Below are 16,518 nucleotides of genomic sequence, written 5' to 3' on the forward strand. Positions count from 1 at the left end.
ACTGAGGGTGTGTTATAGAAGGAGGACATGGCTGAAAGATTTTTTTTTTTTTTTTTTTTGCACACAGACACAAGATGTGCATAGAGAGCAAGAGGTCCACAGTGGGGCCTGAGAGAAGCTATCTATAATACAAATATCTGCCAAAGGACAAGTATTCAGCCGATAAATATAATGTACAAATTGGTAATAAAGACAGACAAGCCAATAAGAAAACAGACACACAAGTCAGTACTTTATCAAAGAAGCCAGTAAATAGATGACATTAGTTCATTAATTATCAGAAAAATGCAAATGAAGCTGCATAATAAGATGATTCTAGACACCCAGTAAAATAACTAAAGGTAAAAACCCACAATTTTAGGTGCTGATAGGAAACAATGGAAAGCTCTCTTCCATGGCACATAGGAAGAAAGAAATTCAACCACTTCAGAAAACTGACTGGTGCTCTACACTATAGCTACTAAAGCTATTCACAGGTAACACTATGACCCAGAAATTCTGCTTCTGTGTGCTTATATTTAGAGATAGACATGTAAAGAAATGCTGGCAGCAATTTTACTCAACACTTTGATCTAAAAGCAACCCAATTATTCATCAACAGTAGAAAGCATACATTTTGATCTTATCATGCAGGGGATTTTTATACTTCAATGAAAGAGAAAACTAACGATTTATGAAATAACATGGATAAGTAGCTTGGATTGATGATATTGTATTACAATATAGTAATATTATATTATTCCACTTAAATTAATTCAGGCAAAACTAATCCATAGCGATTTTTTTTGTCAGTTATGGGGCTTGAACTCAGGGCCTGGGAGCTGTCCCTAAGCCTCTTTGTGCTCAAGGTTAGCACTCTACTACTTGAGCCACAGTGCCAATCCTGGTTTTTCAGTGGCTAAGTGAAGATAAGAGTCTCATGGGGACTTTTTTGCTGGGGCTGGCTTCGAACCATGATCCTCAGATCTCAGCCTCCTGAGTAGCTAGGATTACAGGCACCCGGCTTCCATAATGATTTTGTCCAGAATAGTGGCTACTTTCAGGAGAGGATTAGGTGACTTGATTTGGTTGGTCTGGGATTCAGAGCTTATTTTGGGATGTGGTACTTTCACTGCTAATTTACCCAAGATAACCCTCAAGCAAAACTGGGATAGCTGGCCACCCTGTAAGGGGGTCTTTTTTAAGTAGGCGCTATGAAAGAACCTAAGGGATGAGATGTCGAATATCTTGTTATGAGTTGTAGCCATTATTGAATACATGCATGAAATATTATCCTGCTGTCCAATTAAGATTTATGTGATTGTGTATTATGTATATTTTGTTCAAAAATCGTTAAAAGGATCTATCTTTGACCAGGCATAGTGGTGTATACTTGAAATCCTAGCACTTGGAAGGTCAAGACAACAACAGAATCAGGAGTTGGAGGCCACAGCAAGGTCCTGGTGGTTCACACCTATAATCATAGCTACTCAGGAGGCTGAGATACCGAAGATCGCAGCTTGAACTTAGCCTAGGCAGAAAAGCCTGAGACTCTCTCCAAGGTAAACACTTTTAAAAGGCAGGCCAGAGTTTTGACAAGTAGAGGCGCCATCTCTGAGCAAGAAAGTCAAGCAAGAAAGCCAAATGAGAGCCTGAGGCCCTGAGTTCAAGCTTTGGTGCCAGTACAAAAATGAAAAGGAGGAGAAAGAAAAGGAGGAAGAGGAGGAGGAGGAGGAGGAGGAGGAGGAGGAGGAGGAGGAGGAGGAGGAGGAGGAGGAGGAGGAGGAGGAGGAGATCTGCCTAGGCTATACAGGGACATTGTCTGAAAAAAAGAGTAAAATTAAAACAAAGGCAGATAGAAAGGAAGGAAGGAAGGAGGAAGGAAGGAAGGAAGGAAGAAAGGAAGGAAGAAGGAAAAGAAAAGGTATACTTTCACAATGCATAGAAAACAAAGAAAGCTAAGACTTGTTGAAAAGCACTATGGGGAGAAATTAGGTGAATAAGATAATCTATGGAAGTGGTGCAGTGGCTCAACTGGTAGAGTGTTAGCCTTGAGCTGAAGAGCTGAGGGACAGAGCCCAGGCAGAGAGTTCAATCCTCATGACCAACAAAAAAAATGTACTTACAGTAGGTTAGACCATGCAGAAGATCAAATCTATGGAATTGAAGGCAGTATAGATATTATAGAGAAAGAACATGCAACTATCCAAGACAAATCCAAGAAATATTATAGATCTACTCAACATTTGGAAGACACCATCAGAAGACCTAGCGACAGAAGTTAATGGTCTAGGAAATTTATTTAACAGGATACTAGCAGAGAACTTTCCAAACATGCAAAAAGATAGGCCTATTCAGATACAAGAAGCTTTTAGAACCCCAAATAGCCCAGACCAGAACAGGACATCCCATTATAATCCACACAGGATCAATTCAGACCAAGGACAGGATCCTTAAAGCTGTCAAGGAAAAAAGATCAATCATCTATAAAGAGAAACAAATTAGAATAATCTCAGACCTCTCAACAGACACAATGAAAGGAAGAAGAGCCTGGAATGATGTATGCCAGGCCCTAAAGACAAACAACTATCAACCAAGAATACTGTACCCAGATAAACTCTCCTTTATAATGGAGGGTCAAATAAAAACCTTCCATAACAAAGAAAAACTGAAACAATGCATCTACACCAAACCAGCCCTACAAAAGATACTTAAAGATGTCCTAAACATAGAAAACCAACAAGACCACAATAAAGGTCAAGAAACCACACCCAAACCATAAGAAGAACCCAGTTGCCACAGCCCCCAAAAAGGTGGATAACATGGCAGGGACTACCAAACACCTCTCGGTCATAACTCTCAACATTAATGAACTTAACTCTCCAATTAAGTGATATAGACTGTCTAGTTGGATTAAAAAGCAAGATCCTTCTATTTGATACCTTCAAGAGTCACACCTTGCCCATAAAAACAAACACATTTTGAAAGTGAAAGGCTGGAATTAAATCTATCAAGCAAACGGCCCCCATAAACAGGCGGGAGTTGCAATCCTAATATCAGATAAAATAGACTTCAAATTAAAATTAGTGAGAAGAGATAAAGAAGGTCGCTACATACTAATTAAGGGATCTCTCCTTCAGGAGGATATTACAATTCTAAATATCTATTCACCAAACAACGGAGCACCCACATTTATCCAACAAACACTACTTTCCCTCAAATCTCACATAGATGCAAAGACATTAATTGTTGGGACTTTAACACACCACTATCCCCACTAGATAGATCAAGTTGGCAAAATCTCAATAGAGAAACCGCATATCTAAACAACTGCATAGATCAACTAGATTTAACAGACAACTACCGAATACTTCACCCAGCAGCATCAGAATACACGTTCTTCTCAGCAGCACACGGAAGATTTTCCAAAATAGACTACATTTTAGGTCACAAAGCAAACTTGTCCAAATTCAGAGACATTGAAGTTATACTTTGCATTCTCTCAGACCACAAGGCAATAAAATTAGAACTCAACACCAAAAGCCACAAAAGAAAGTCCTGTAACACATGGAGGCTGAAAAACACACTGTTGAATCATGAGTGGGTCATGGCAGGGATTAGAAAGGAAATTCAAATGTTCCTGATATTCAACAAAAATGAATACATAAATTACCAGCTCCTCAGGGACACAGCAAAGACAGTACTCAGAGGAAAGTTTATAGCTCTGAGTTCTTACATAAACAAATTGGAGAGATCTGAAACCAACAATTTAATGGGTCATCTGAATCTCCTTGAAAAAGAGCAGCAAGATAAACCCCAATCCAGTAGATGGAAAAAAATAAAAAAATTAAATCAGAATTAAATGAATTAGAATCCAAAAATCTATAGAAATAATCAACAAAACAAAGAGTTGGTTCTTTGAAAAAATTAACAAAATCGACAGACCCTTAGCAAATCTTATCAGAAAAAGAAGAGAACACACCCAAATAAACAAACTTGGAGATGAGAATGGAAACATCACCACAGAAACAACCAAGATTCAGAACATTATAAGGGAATACTTCTCAAACCTTTATGCTAATAAGTTTGAGAACCTGGCAGAAATGGACCTTTTCCTAGCAAATATCGACATGCCAAAATTAAAGCAAGATGAGTTAAACAGGATCATATCAAGCACTGAAATAGAAACAGCAATAAGAGACCTCCCATCTAAGAAAAGCCCAGGACCAGATGGATTTACAGCAGAATTTTACAAGGCCTAAAAAGCAGAGTTCACACCAATACTCATCCAACTCTTCAATGAAACTGAAAGAGAAAGTTCACTACCAAACTCTTTCTATGAAGCCATCATAACCCTCATCCCAAAACCAGGCAGGGACTCATCAAAGAAAGAGAAGTATAGACTCATTTTTATGATGAACATTGGTACAAAACTTCTCAACAAAATTTTGGCCAATCGACTTCAACAATTCATCCAAAAAATCATACACCATGATCAAACAGGATTCATTTCAGGGATGCAAAGCTGGTTCAATATATGCAAATCAATTAATATAATTCATCACATCAACAAGACCGAAGATAAGAACCACATGGTTATCTCAATAGATGCAGAAAAAGCATTTGACAAGATCTAACACCCCTTTATGATGAAGGCTCTGGAAAAACTAGGAATCCAGGGAACATTCCTCAATACAGTAAAGGTTGCATATGACAAACTTACAGCCAGAATTATACTTAATGGCGAAAAAGTAAAGCCATTTCCTCTTAACTCGGGAATGAGACAAGGATGTCCATTCTCTCCATTTCTCTTCCATTTAGTATTAGAATGCCTAGCTACAGCAATAAGACAAGATGCAAACATAAAAGGGATCCAAATGGGGAAAGATAAAGTAAAACTCTCCCTCTTTGCAGATAACATGATCTTGTACTTAAAGAATCCCACAGACTCCACTCCCAAACTAATCAAACTGATTCAAAACTTTGGCAAAGTAGCAGGGTATAAAATTAACCCTCAAAAATCAATGGCTTTTCTGTATGCCAACAATAAGAAAAGCATGGCTGAAATCAGGAAAGCAACTCAATTGGTAACAGCCCCACAAAAAATAAAATACCTAGGAATTAACTTAACCAAAGAAGTGAAAAACCTCTATGATGAAAACTTTAAAAACCTGAAAAAGGATATCAAAGCAGAACTTAGAAAGTGGAAAAACCTCCCATGCTCCTGGATTGGAAGGATCAACATCATGAAAATGGCTATACTTCCCAAGGCCATCTACAAATTCAATGTGATACATATCAATATTCCAACCTCATTCTTCAAGGAAATAGAAGAGGCAATCCAAAAATTCATATGGAACAATTAACAAACCCTGAATAGCAAAAACGATGCTTAACAGAAAGAACAGTGCTGGAAGAATATCAATACCAAAATTCAAACTCTACTATAAAGCCATAGTAATCACAACAACTTGGTGCTGGCACAAGAACAGACCTCAGGACCAATGGAATAGAATTGAAAGCCCAGAAATGACCCCACAGACCTATAACCATCTAATCTTCAATAAGGGAGCTGAAAAAAAAAAATGTAAGAAAGACAACCTCTTCAGTAAATGGTGCTGGAAAAATTTGTTAATCACTTGTAGAAAACTAAAGCTAGATCCTTAAATATCACCCTGCACCAGAATCAACTCCAAATGGATCAAAGACCTCGGAGTCAAAGCAGACACCCTGTAAACACTACAGGATGGCATAGGAGAAACCCTAGGTCTGTTTGGCACAGCCCAAAATTTTCTTAATAGAGACCCAGAAACACAACAAATCAAAGAAAGGTTGGACAAATGGGACTGCATGAAATTTCAGAGCTTCTGCATGGAAAAGGACATAGCTAGTAAGATCAATAGAAAGCCCATGGATTGGGAGAATATCTTCACTAGCCATACAATGGACAAGGGTCTCATATCTAAAATACACCTGGAACTCAAAAAATTAAATCCCCCAACAACAAATCCTCAGAGAACCAACTGCCCAATTACTAAGTGGGTTAAAGACTTAAAGAGAAACTTCTCTGAAGAGGAAATAAGAATGGCCAATATGAAGAAATGCTCAACCTCTCTGGCCATAAAAGAAATGCAAATCAAAACTCCAGTTAGAATGGCTATAATCAAGAACTCTAATAACAACAGATCTTGGAGGGGATGTGGACAGAAGGGAACCTTACTGCATTGTTGGTGGGAGTGTAAACTTGTTCAACCACTTTGGAGAGCAGTATGGAGGTTCCTCAAAAGACTCCACATAGAGCTCCCCTATGACCCAGCAATCCCACTTTTGAGCATTTACCCAAATGATCACAAACAAGACCACACTAAAGCTACCAGCATGACTATGTTTATTGCAGCATTATTTACCATAGCTAAGCTATGGAACCAACCCAGATGCCCCTCAGTAGATGAATGGATCAAGAAAATGTGGTATATATACACAATGGAATTCTATGCCTCCGTCAGGAAGAATGACATTGCCCCATTTGTTAGGTAATGGAAAGACTTGGAAAAAAATTATATTAAGTGAAGTAAGCCAGGCCCAAAGAAACGTAAGTCGCATGGTTTCTCTTATTTTCAATAACTGGTATATGTCTGAGAAAAGCAGAAACAGTCAGATAAGTTGATGTTAGGTGAAATGAACCCAAAGATAAGGACTCAAATGTTTTTTTTCTTTCTTGCTATTGTTTCTAACATATTTATGAAATTATTTCTTTGTTGCTTTTTATGTCCCTCCCCCATGGTATAACTCCTGTTTTCATTGTATTTGATGTTGGTATAATTTGTGGAGGGGAAGGAAAAAAACAAATGGTTTAAATAGGGGTACAGGTAGACCCATTGTAACAATGAGATGTACAAGATGTTATGTCAAAAAATATACTTTACACCTTTGGTGCAGGGGGAGGATGGGGGATGCAGGGCGGAGGGGGGAGAGATGTGAAGCCATCTAAAGGGAAACAAAGGAGGAGGCAACAATGCTTGATAAGAAATGTACTCATTACCTTGCTTATGTAATTGTAACCCCTCTGTATGGTATTTTCACAATTAAAAAACATTCACAAATTGTTTCTTCCTGGAACATTCTATGTACTATTTTCTGGACTGCAGATAACTGGAACTAGCAAGTAAAACTGAGACAAGGTGGGCAGGAGGATTACTATTCATCAGAATAGGGAAAGTGAGATATCGAAGGAAGAATTACATAGTAAGTTGAAAGGATGCCTTAAACTCTGTAAAAGCACCCTTGACTGACTCACATTTAAGCTCAAGGAAAGCAGAAAGCCTTTTAAAGACAAAGGCTGCCTTGGATGGTCTGTCTTCAAGATTGTTCAGGTTTCACTTCCATTAAGGTTGGGAGCAGGAGGGGCAATAGGTCTCTGTTCGGCACCAGAGCTTCATCTGGAAGTGGTTTGTGGGGGCTTATCCTTTGGCAACATTTCTCCTAGTCTTCCCTTGCTTTCCTTTTCTTTTTCAACTTATGTCAAAAGTGGGGAAGCCTTTTACTATCTCCTTTTCATTCACAGCTACAGCAAGAATAATTTAGGATTCATTTAATGGACAGACTGAGTGATCTATTTATTTCTTTTCTAGAAGTCTTTAATACAACAGAGGCCTGGAAACTAATAGGTCAAGTCTCCATTCCAAATAACTCTTTGCCACAATGCAAGGTCTCAGTAACTCTAACCCTAAACAAATCCCATTCTTCAGTATGTTAGTTGTTCCTACCTCTAATCATTCTGTGATAGGACAGAGAAAGTACAGTGTGGGTACACATGTACCTAGCCCATAATATCTCTTGAAACTCTACGAGCAACACACAGTACAAGACCTCCTTCCTGAGAGTTATAGGTAGGGCAAGTCTTATGATCTCCTAATCACTTTTGTTGGGGCTCTGATCTGGAAGACTTTTCACGAGGGGGCAGACAGGCAATAATATTGTCCCAGGTGTACTGGCAAAAGACTTTGGGTTGCTTGAATTTCCTTTCCCACCAAGTCATTTCATGTTTTATTCCCGAGTTAGATAATCATGAAAATGATACAGCTCTTTTTTGTTTCAACATCAGTGTCGTCATGTCACTTTCTAAACAAAAAACAAAACAAAAAATAGCAACAAAAAGCACTGCAACATTCTTTGGAGGGTCCTTGACCTGGTAGCCTATGACAGATTAAAATTTTCTAATAAGTAATATATTATTTAGCTTTCTAATAATTAACTGTTTATAACAATGAATACCAGAAAGGAGAAATATGTTTGTGGGGGAGGAAAAAAGAGGGAGCACATGAATGGAAGGGGGAAGGGTGAAAAAATGCAATCATTATTACTCAATGTACACTATGCAAAAATTTGAATGGGATGGGAGGAGGAATGATGGGGGAGAATGATGGAAGGGGTGACATAGATCAACATGCATTGTAGTTAACCTGACTTAAGGAATTGTAATCTCTTTGTACAACTACTTAACAATAAAAAAGTTTAAAAATGATTTCTAGCCCAGTGCCTGTGGCTCACACCTGTACTCCTAGGTATTGAAGAGGCTGAGATCTGAGGATCGTGATTCAAAGTCAGCCCAGGCAGGAAGAACTATGAGATTCTTTTTTTCCCCTTACCTATGAGATTCTTATCTCCAATTAACAACCAGAAAACTGGAAGTGGAGCTGTGGCTCAAGTGGTAAAGTGTCAGCCTTGAGCACAAAAGTTCAGTGACAGTGCCTGAGTTCAAGGCCCAGGATCGGCACCAAAAAAAAAAAAAAAAAAAAGAAAAAAAAAAAAAAAGAAAAGAAAGAAAAAAGAACAAAGAAAAAGAAAAAAAAGGAAAAAAATTCTAATTTGAGAAGTAGCTATGCATCCAATATAAGATTTTCATCTACACTGAAACATTTCATAACAGTCTGTTTTGTATCAGATGATTCTAGTATAATCTAGCTCCCCACTGGGATGTCATTTCCCAGAGTGCAGAAATAGCTTCTAGATACCTATAAACAAAACCCTCTCAGTGCCTAATGCAGGTCCTGTGAAGTCCCTTAAATACTTCTGAGTTAAATAAGCAAAAATTACTTTCCCTTGGTGGCAGTTATATGTAAACCTGTATTTTGATTGAATGATTAAAGTGCATTTTGGTTAATTTCCTGGACCCAATCTATTTAAGGAAATAATGGAGACAAGGAAGTAAAATTACCAGCCATCCTTGTTTAAACAAAGCTGCTTGAGAACTCTCTACTGCCATCTGGTGGGAGAAAATGTTCTGCGGCCATCTAGTCCATTCAGGGTAAAGAGAGTAACCGTTGGACAATAGCAGCAGAGGATGGGCTGGTTCTTGAGGGAACGGGAAGCCAGCACAGTGTATTTTACTCTCCTTAACTAGACGTTTGCTTCTTTGGCATTTGGCACAAAAGCCGAGGAAGCCTTCTTTGTGGGTTTGCGAACAAACACTTCATGAAAACCTCTGAGTAGTATTCTTGGCTGTGGTTCTGTCTGTGGGCTAGTAATTTAGACTGTGGGATTGTCCCATCTGAACAATGCCATTTTTGCATGTGAAAAGTCTTGCTTTTATTAGCATAAACATTACACATGCAGAGACAACACATATAAGAACACTGATCTCCTTTTGGACACTTGGTCCTGCGGCCTTCCTTGGGAGCCTCTTTGCTGTCAGCATCCTGTCTGTGGCTCCAGAGATAGTGTGCTTAAGACCAGGCCACACTGGCCCATGCAGGAGAGGGACCCGAGACTCTTAGAGGTAGTCAACTTCTCATCCAAGTTGACTTTATTCATAAATAACCCTGCCAGTCAAGGTCCAAATTCCAAGGTCCCATGAGCCAATCAGATCCCTTTTTTACTTTCTTTGATTTTTTTTTTCTCACCACTGCCTTGCACTTCTATGAACAAAGTCTGTTAGTTCCTTGTGTCTTCTTTTTTCCTCCCTTAAACACCAACACACACACACACACACACACACACACACACACACACACACACACACACACATACACACTTGAGGGTTCTGGCATAGGTTCTTGTTAGAAAGTGGTTCTTGAGGAAAATCAAGGGAAACCATTTAAGTCAAGCATTAAGAGAATATAGCAGTTAAGAGTAGCCTGAATGAGCACTGAGCCATTTGATACAAGTTGAAGGATGAGACATATCTCCCGTCCATGCTGTAACTACTCTCCATTTGATGTTTGGAACCCCCATTTAAGTACAAAAAGATCATGGTCTCCAAACCAGAAACTAGAACTTATGTCTGGCAAATTGTCAGAAAATAAGGCAGAACTGTGTAGCCAAATCTGGGATGAATAACCACACAGAGATTTCATCTTGTTCCAAATGAGATCAAAGACAGAGGGGTGCTTGTTTGGAACACTAGTGGGACAGATTCCGAGGCCACATCTGGATTTAATAAGGGAAGATGCAGGGATGCCAGAATCTGAAGATGCTCAAATTCCTTATATAAAATGGCATAATATTTACATAGGGCCTATATACATCCACTGACATGCATTAGATCATCTCTAGATTACTTAAAATAGCCTAAACACTATGCAAATTGTTGTTAAACTCTGTTGTTCAGGGAATAATGATAAGGCAAAAGGTTTGCACATGTTTAGTAGCGGCAGTTTCGGGGTATTTTTTGTTTTTGATGAGACAGGATATCACTGTGTTGCCCAAGCTTGATCTTCAACTCCTGAGCTCAAGGAATTCTTGGAGGGCTAACAGTGAAATGCTACTAGATATTAACAGTTTGGTATTTTGTATGGATCAAATTTTTAGATTAGTTGCCCATCACAAGGATTGAAGAGAATGGATTTACCAAACAGGTTAGGGTTTTTTTTTTTTTTTGTTTGTTTGAATATCTATTTGTTTATTTGGGAAAAGTATTGGGGTTCAAATTTAGGGCTTTGTGCTTGTTATACCACTTGGGCCTCACCCCCACCCCTTTTTGCTTTAGCTTGTTTTTCATATAGGGTCACTTACTTTTACTCAGTCTGATCTTGAGCTGTAGTTCCTCCTAATTGCCTCCCGAGTAGCAATCAGTTACCATATCTGGCCTTTTGTTGTTGTTGTTGGTTGTGGGGCTTGAACTCAAGGTCTGTGTGCTATCCCTGAACTCTTTTTGTTCAAGGCTAGTGCTCTACCACTTTGAGCCACAGATCTACTTCCAATTTTCTTGTAGTTAATTGGAGAAAAGAGTCTCATGGCTTTCTTTCCTTCATTCCATGGCTTTAAACCATGATTCTCAGATCTTAGCCTCCTGAGTAGCTAGGATTACAAGTATGATCAACCAACACCCAGCTGTCTGGCTTGTTTTTTTCTGTGTTTTTTTTTTTTTTTTTTTTTTTTCAATCGGGATGTCTTTACTAGAATGATCTTTGCTTTTCTATTTGCCTTATTTACAGTTATTAAAATCAAATAGAGTCACATCTGACTTCCAAGAGCTCAAAGACATTATTTATCAAAATAAATTTATTAGAAGTATTCAAAGACCACGTCGAAGTTTAGCTGCCTTCAAGACAGTATTTGGCACTCATAACGGACACTGTAGTTTTCTACACAACATTCACTCCATTTCACACTATCAACAATTCAAACAAACCTTTTTCAGTTTCAGCGATACACAGAAAACAGTACTGATGATTTGCAGACCTCAGAACTCCAATACCCTTGCACATAGTAAACATGATATTTAGTACTAAAAATCTAAAATACAACCAAAACTACTATGTGGTAACACACACTGTTTAGGGAAAAGATGTACAGCCAGCTAGGTAAGGCCACATAATCCCAGATCTATTGATCCTAAACACCATTTAGACCAGTGTTATTACACTGTATCTTTCATCTCACACTCCTGCTCTTTTAGTGAGGTACACCCTTTTTGGACCATTGTTCCCATCCTCGGTTTTTCACACAGTAAGCGAAGCCATTCCGACACAGCTTCTCCTAGGCTCCCGGCTTCCTGATTCATTACCCAACTCTGAATCAATAGTTCTGAGTGATGCTTCCTGAACACCCAGCCTGAATTCAAGGTCAGTCTTTTTAGCAGATCACAGCCTTTCCTCTTAGGAAAAATGAAAAGAAAATGTCCTCCATTCTGGGGCTTTCTTTCATCTCATGTAGCATGGGGCTCTGTAGGGATCTGTGGTTTTTTACACAAGTCTTGGTAGAATTCAGACTCCAAGAAACGGGGATAGGAGTTGTTCTCCATCAAGCTGTAAACCCTTTTCTGGGCAGTTGTAAAGCAGCCACTTGTAGCTTCTTGTATGTTTTGGGCAATCAGAGTCTTGGTTTGAAAGTCTATGTTTATCTCTTTGGGAGCTTCCTTTTCTATGAAATCAGTATATATTTTCTTTGCTTTAGAAGATAATTTTTGGGGTGATTTCGTTTTTTTGAAGTCCTCACAAGCCAACCAGAACTCGATATTTTCTTCACAGAACTCTGATTTCAAGAATGCCCTGAATGCAGCAAGACCATATTTACTGGCAAGCAGCTCATCAAAAGTTTCTGACCACAGTAACGCTTCCTCAGGAGAAGGTTTGATGAAAGTCTGCTGTTTGCTTTTCTTGCTGGCTTTGGGTTTCCCAGGAGTGGATGAATTTTGCAAGAAGTAGCTCAAACGGGTCTTCCAATCTTTCAAAAGGGTCCGCTTCATCTTCTCACGCTTCTCCTCGCTCTTGGGGCCGCCGCCTGCACTCTTGTCCATGGGTACGCAGTCGTGCTGGACGGCCAAGAACATGGCACTCTGCATTCTAGTTACCCCCGCGGGCGCTGCAGCTGTTTGCCTGTGTTTTTTTTTTTAATTGTAAAAATACTGTACAGAGTGGTTACAGTTACGTGAGTAAGGTAATGAGTATGTTTCCTATTGAGTATTGTTACCTCCTCCTTTGTTTTTCCCGTACCATCCCTTCCCTCCCCACCTCCCCAACTCCTCCCTCCCCCCCAACTGTAAAGTTCGTTTTCAACAAGTGTCTTGTACATCTCATTGTTACAATGGGTCAACATGTATCCTTATTTCAGCATTTTGTTATTTCCCTTCCCCTCCCTAAATTAGAAAAATGCATATACAAGATGCAGGGCACCGGAATCAAATACAGTGAAAACAGGGGTTATACTGTGGGGGAAGAACATACAAAAGAAAGAAAAAAATCACATAGTACATTATACATACATTAAAAACAATAGCAAGAAAGCAAAAAAAAAAAAACTCTTGTGTCCCTATCTTGGGGTTCATTTTGCTTAACATCATCTTTTTTTCATCTTAAGAGATTTTATTTATTTTATTTTATTTACTTATTTTTTATTGTGATTAAGTGATTACATAATTTCCCAAATTTCACAGTATTGTGGGATAGTGATGCTCAGTTAAAGTCACAAACACATTCTAACTTTCCTGGAGCAAATTGTCTATCACAGTCTATAACATTTATGAGTTCTGTGAGCTTTGCGATACAGTTATTTCTTCCACATTGGGTGGTAAGTACATTTCTTTTGTTTCGCATAGCATCAGCTGTTACCTCTTTCCCATTTCTTAACATCATCTTATATGGTCATATGTATTTAGCTTTTGACCTTTTCTGCTTGTCCTAGACTTATACTAGTTATTGCAGATAAGGGAAACCATGGGACCTATGTTTCTTTGGGCTTGGCTTACTTACTTAATAAAATTTGTTCCAAGTCTTTCCATGTCCTAACAAGGGACAATGTCATTCTTTCTGATGGAGGCATAGAATTCAATTATATATATATATATATATATATATATATATATGTGTGTATATGTATATCATATTTTCTTGCATTTTCTTGATCCATTCATCTACTGAGGGGCATCTGGGTTGGTTCCATATCTTAGCTATGGTGAATAATGCTGCGATAAACATAGTTGTGCTGGTAGCTTTAGTATACCCCTGTTTATGATTGTTTGGGTAAATGCCCCAAAGTGGGATTGCTGGGTCATGTGGAGTCTTTTGAAGAACCTCCATAATGCTTTCCAAAGTGGTTGAATAAGTTTACACTCCCACCAACAATGCACTAGGGTTCTCTTCTGTCTATATCTCCTCCGGCATCTATTGTTATTAGAGTTCTTGATTATAGCCATTCTAACTGGGGTGAGAGGGTATCTCAGTGTTGTTTTGATTTGCTTTTCCTTTATGGCCAGAGAAGTTGAGCATTTCTTCATTGTCTATTGGCCATTCTTATTTCTTCTTCAGAGAAGTTTCTTTTTAAGTCTTTAGCCCACTTATTAATTGGGCAGTTGGTTCTTTGAGGATTTGTTGTTGGGGGATTTAATTTTTTGAGTTCCAGGTATATTTTAGATATGAGACCCTTGTCAGCTGTATGGCTAGTGAAGATCTCCTTCCAATCCATGGGATTTCTGTTGATCTTGCTTGATATGTCCTTGGCTATGCAGAAGCTCTGCAGTTTCATGCTATCCCATTTGTCCAACCTTTCTTTGATTTGTTGTGTTTCTGGGTCTCTATTAAGAAAATTTCAGCCTGTGCCAAGGAGCCCTAGAGTTTCTCCTATTCCATCCTATAATGTTTTCAGAGTGTCTGCTTTGAGTTCAAGGTCTTTGATCCATTTGGAGTCGATTCTGGTGCAGGATGATACATAAGGATCTAGCTTTAGTTTTCTACAGGTGTTAAACCAATTTTGCCAGCACTGGTTACTGAAGAGGCTGTCTTTTTACCATTCTATTTTTTTAGCTCCCTTATCGAAGATTAGGTGGCTATAGGTCTGTGGGTTCATTTCTGCGTCTTCAGTTCTAGTCCATTGGTCCTCAGGTCTGTTCTTGTGCCAGTACCAAGCTGTTTTGATTACTATGGCTTTGTGGTAGAGTTTGAAATTTGGTGTTGATATTCCTCCAGCACTGTTCTTTCTTCTAAGGCTTGCTTTTGCTACTCGGGGTCTTTTATTGTTCCATATGAATTTTGGGATTGCTTCTTCTATTTCATTGAAGAATGAGGTTGGAATACTGATAGGTATTGCATTGGATTTCTAGATTGACTTGTTTTTGAGATAAGAGTCTCACTAACTTTTTGCCCAGGCTGATTTGAACCTCAATCTTCCTATTTCAACCTCTTGAGTATCAGGGATTACAGTTGTGCACTCCCATGACTGGCCACACAAATTTATTTTTTAATGTTATTCTTCCTTTTAAAAATTGATCATATAACAAAAATCACCCCTTTAACCATTTAAAAATATATATCTCAGTGGGTTTTAGTCATTCACAAGGTTGTGCAACTAGTACAACTCTCCATTTTCATTCATTGTGCAACTAGTACAACTACCCTTTTCATTCTCCCCAAAGGAATCTCTGTACCTGCTAAGCAGTTGCTCCTAATTCTTCCTTCCCCATGCTCCTGGCAACAACTAGTCTGTCATTTGTCTGCATGGATTTTGGCTATTTCCTATCAATAGAATTATGTGCAGCCTTTTGGATCAGGCTTATTTTGCTGAGAATATTTCCAATGTTCATGTTATAGCATGAATTAGTACCTCTTTCTTTTTTGTGGTTGAATAATATTTACTGGTATAGATAAAGCCCATTTTGTTTATCCATTCATCAGTTGATGGACATTTAGGCTGTTTCTACCTTCTGTCTGTTATAGATATACTATGAGTAATACAAGTTTTTCTTTAAACTCTTGTTTTTAATTCTCTAACATGGAGGGGTGAGTTTTTTGAAACTGTTCAGTGTGTGAGTTTTACTAAGAAGAAAATAACAAGCATTCAAAGTGCTACCCAGATGAGGCCTAAGATCACCCTGCTCAGGCTGTGAAGTTCCAAGGACTAAAAATCTCTGGAAGGAGAAGAGGGCAGGAAAAGGAGGAGATGGTGCCAGAAAGGACTAGTAACAACCTTCATCTTGGTAGATGAAAGAGAAATGGAAGCCAGATGCCTCTAATTCTAGTACTTTTCTCTACTGAGATCTGAGGATCACAGGTCAAAGCTAGCCTGGGAAAAAAAGTCCATGAGTCTCTTATCTCCAATTAACCACCAAAAAGCTGGAAGTAGAGCTGTGGTTCAATTAGTAGAACACTAGACTAGCTTTGAGAGAAAAAGTTCAGGGACAGCGCTTAGGCCCTGAGTTCAAGCCTTAGGACTGGCACACAAAAAAAAAAAGAAAGAAAAGAAAAGGAAAGAAAAGAAAAGAAAAGAAAAATGGATGGAGTTTTCCCAGAATTTATAAATGATTGTTGATATTTTTCTGGTTTTTACAAGGAAGGGGAAAAATCTGGTGAAAGTGAGAAGATAGGCTAGAGGAAGACCAAAGTAAAGTGAAAATGGTTACGGTTTAAGCTGTGTTGTCAGAATGTTGTTAATGGATATTGTTCAGGCAGAAAGAAGCTAAACTTGTTTCACCGCATGTCAAATGCAACATGGCAAAAGAAAGATCTAGTATAATAAATAAAGGGGCTTTACTTATAAGAATGCTGCTAAGTGTTTCTATAGTTATGGATTGTCACTAAAATATTTTCATATTTATAGACTCATTAG

General features: G+C 38.5%; 2 protein-coding genes across 2 annotated transcripts in view; both read right to left on the reverse strand.

Moving 5' to 3' along the window:
• Dipk2b (divergent protein kinase domain 2B) overlaps positions 1–16,518 on the reverse strand; it is a 44,386-nt gene that overhangs the window by 17,215 nt on the left and 10,653 nt on the right.
• LOC122110931 (regulator of G-protein signaling 2) lies at positions 11,455–12,786 on the reverse strand. The gene has a single exon (XM_042683648.1). It carries the CDS (start codon positions 12,761–12,763, stop codon positions 12,128–12,130), a length of 636 nt encoding a protein of 211 aa, XP_042539582.1. The 5' UTR covers positions 12,764–12,786; the 3' UTR covers positions 11,455–12,127.

Source organism: Dipodomys spectabilis, unplaced genomic scaffold (genome assembly GCF_019054845.1).
Source record: "Dipodomys spectabilis isolate Male_0828 unplaced genomic scaffold, ASM1905484v1 ptg000082l, whole genome shotgun sequence".
NCBI lineage: Eukaryota > Metazoa > Chordata > Mammalia > Rodentia > Heteromyidae > Dipodomys > Dipodomys spectabilis.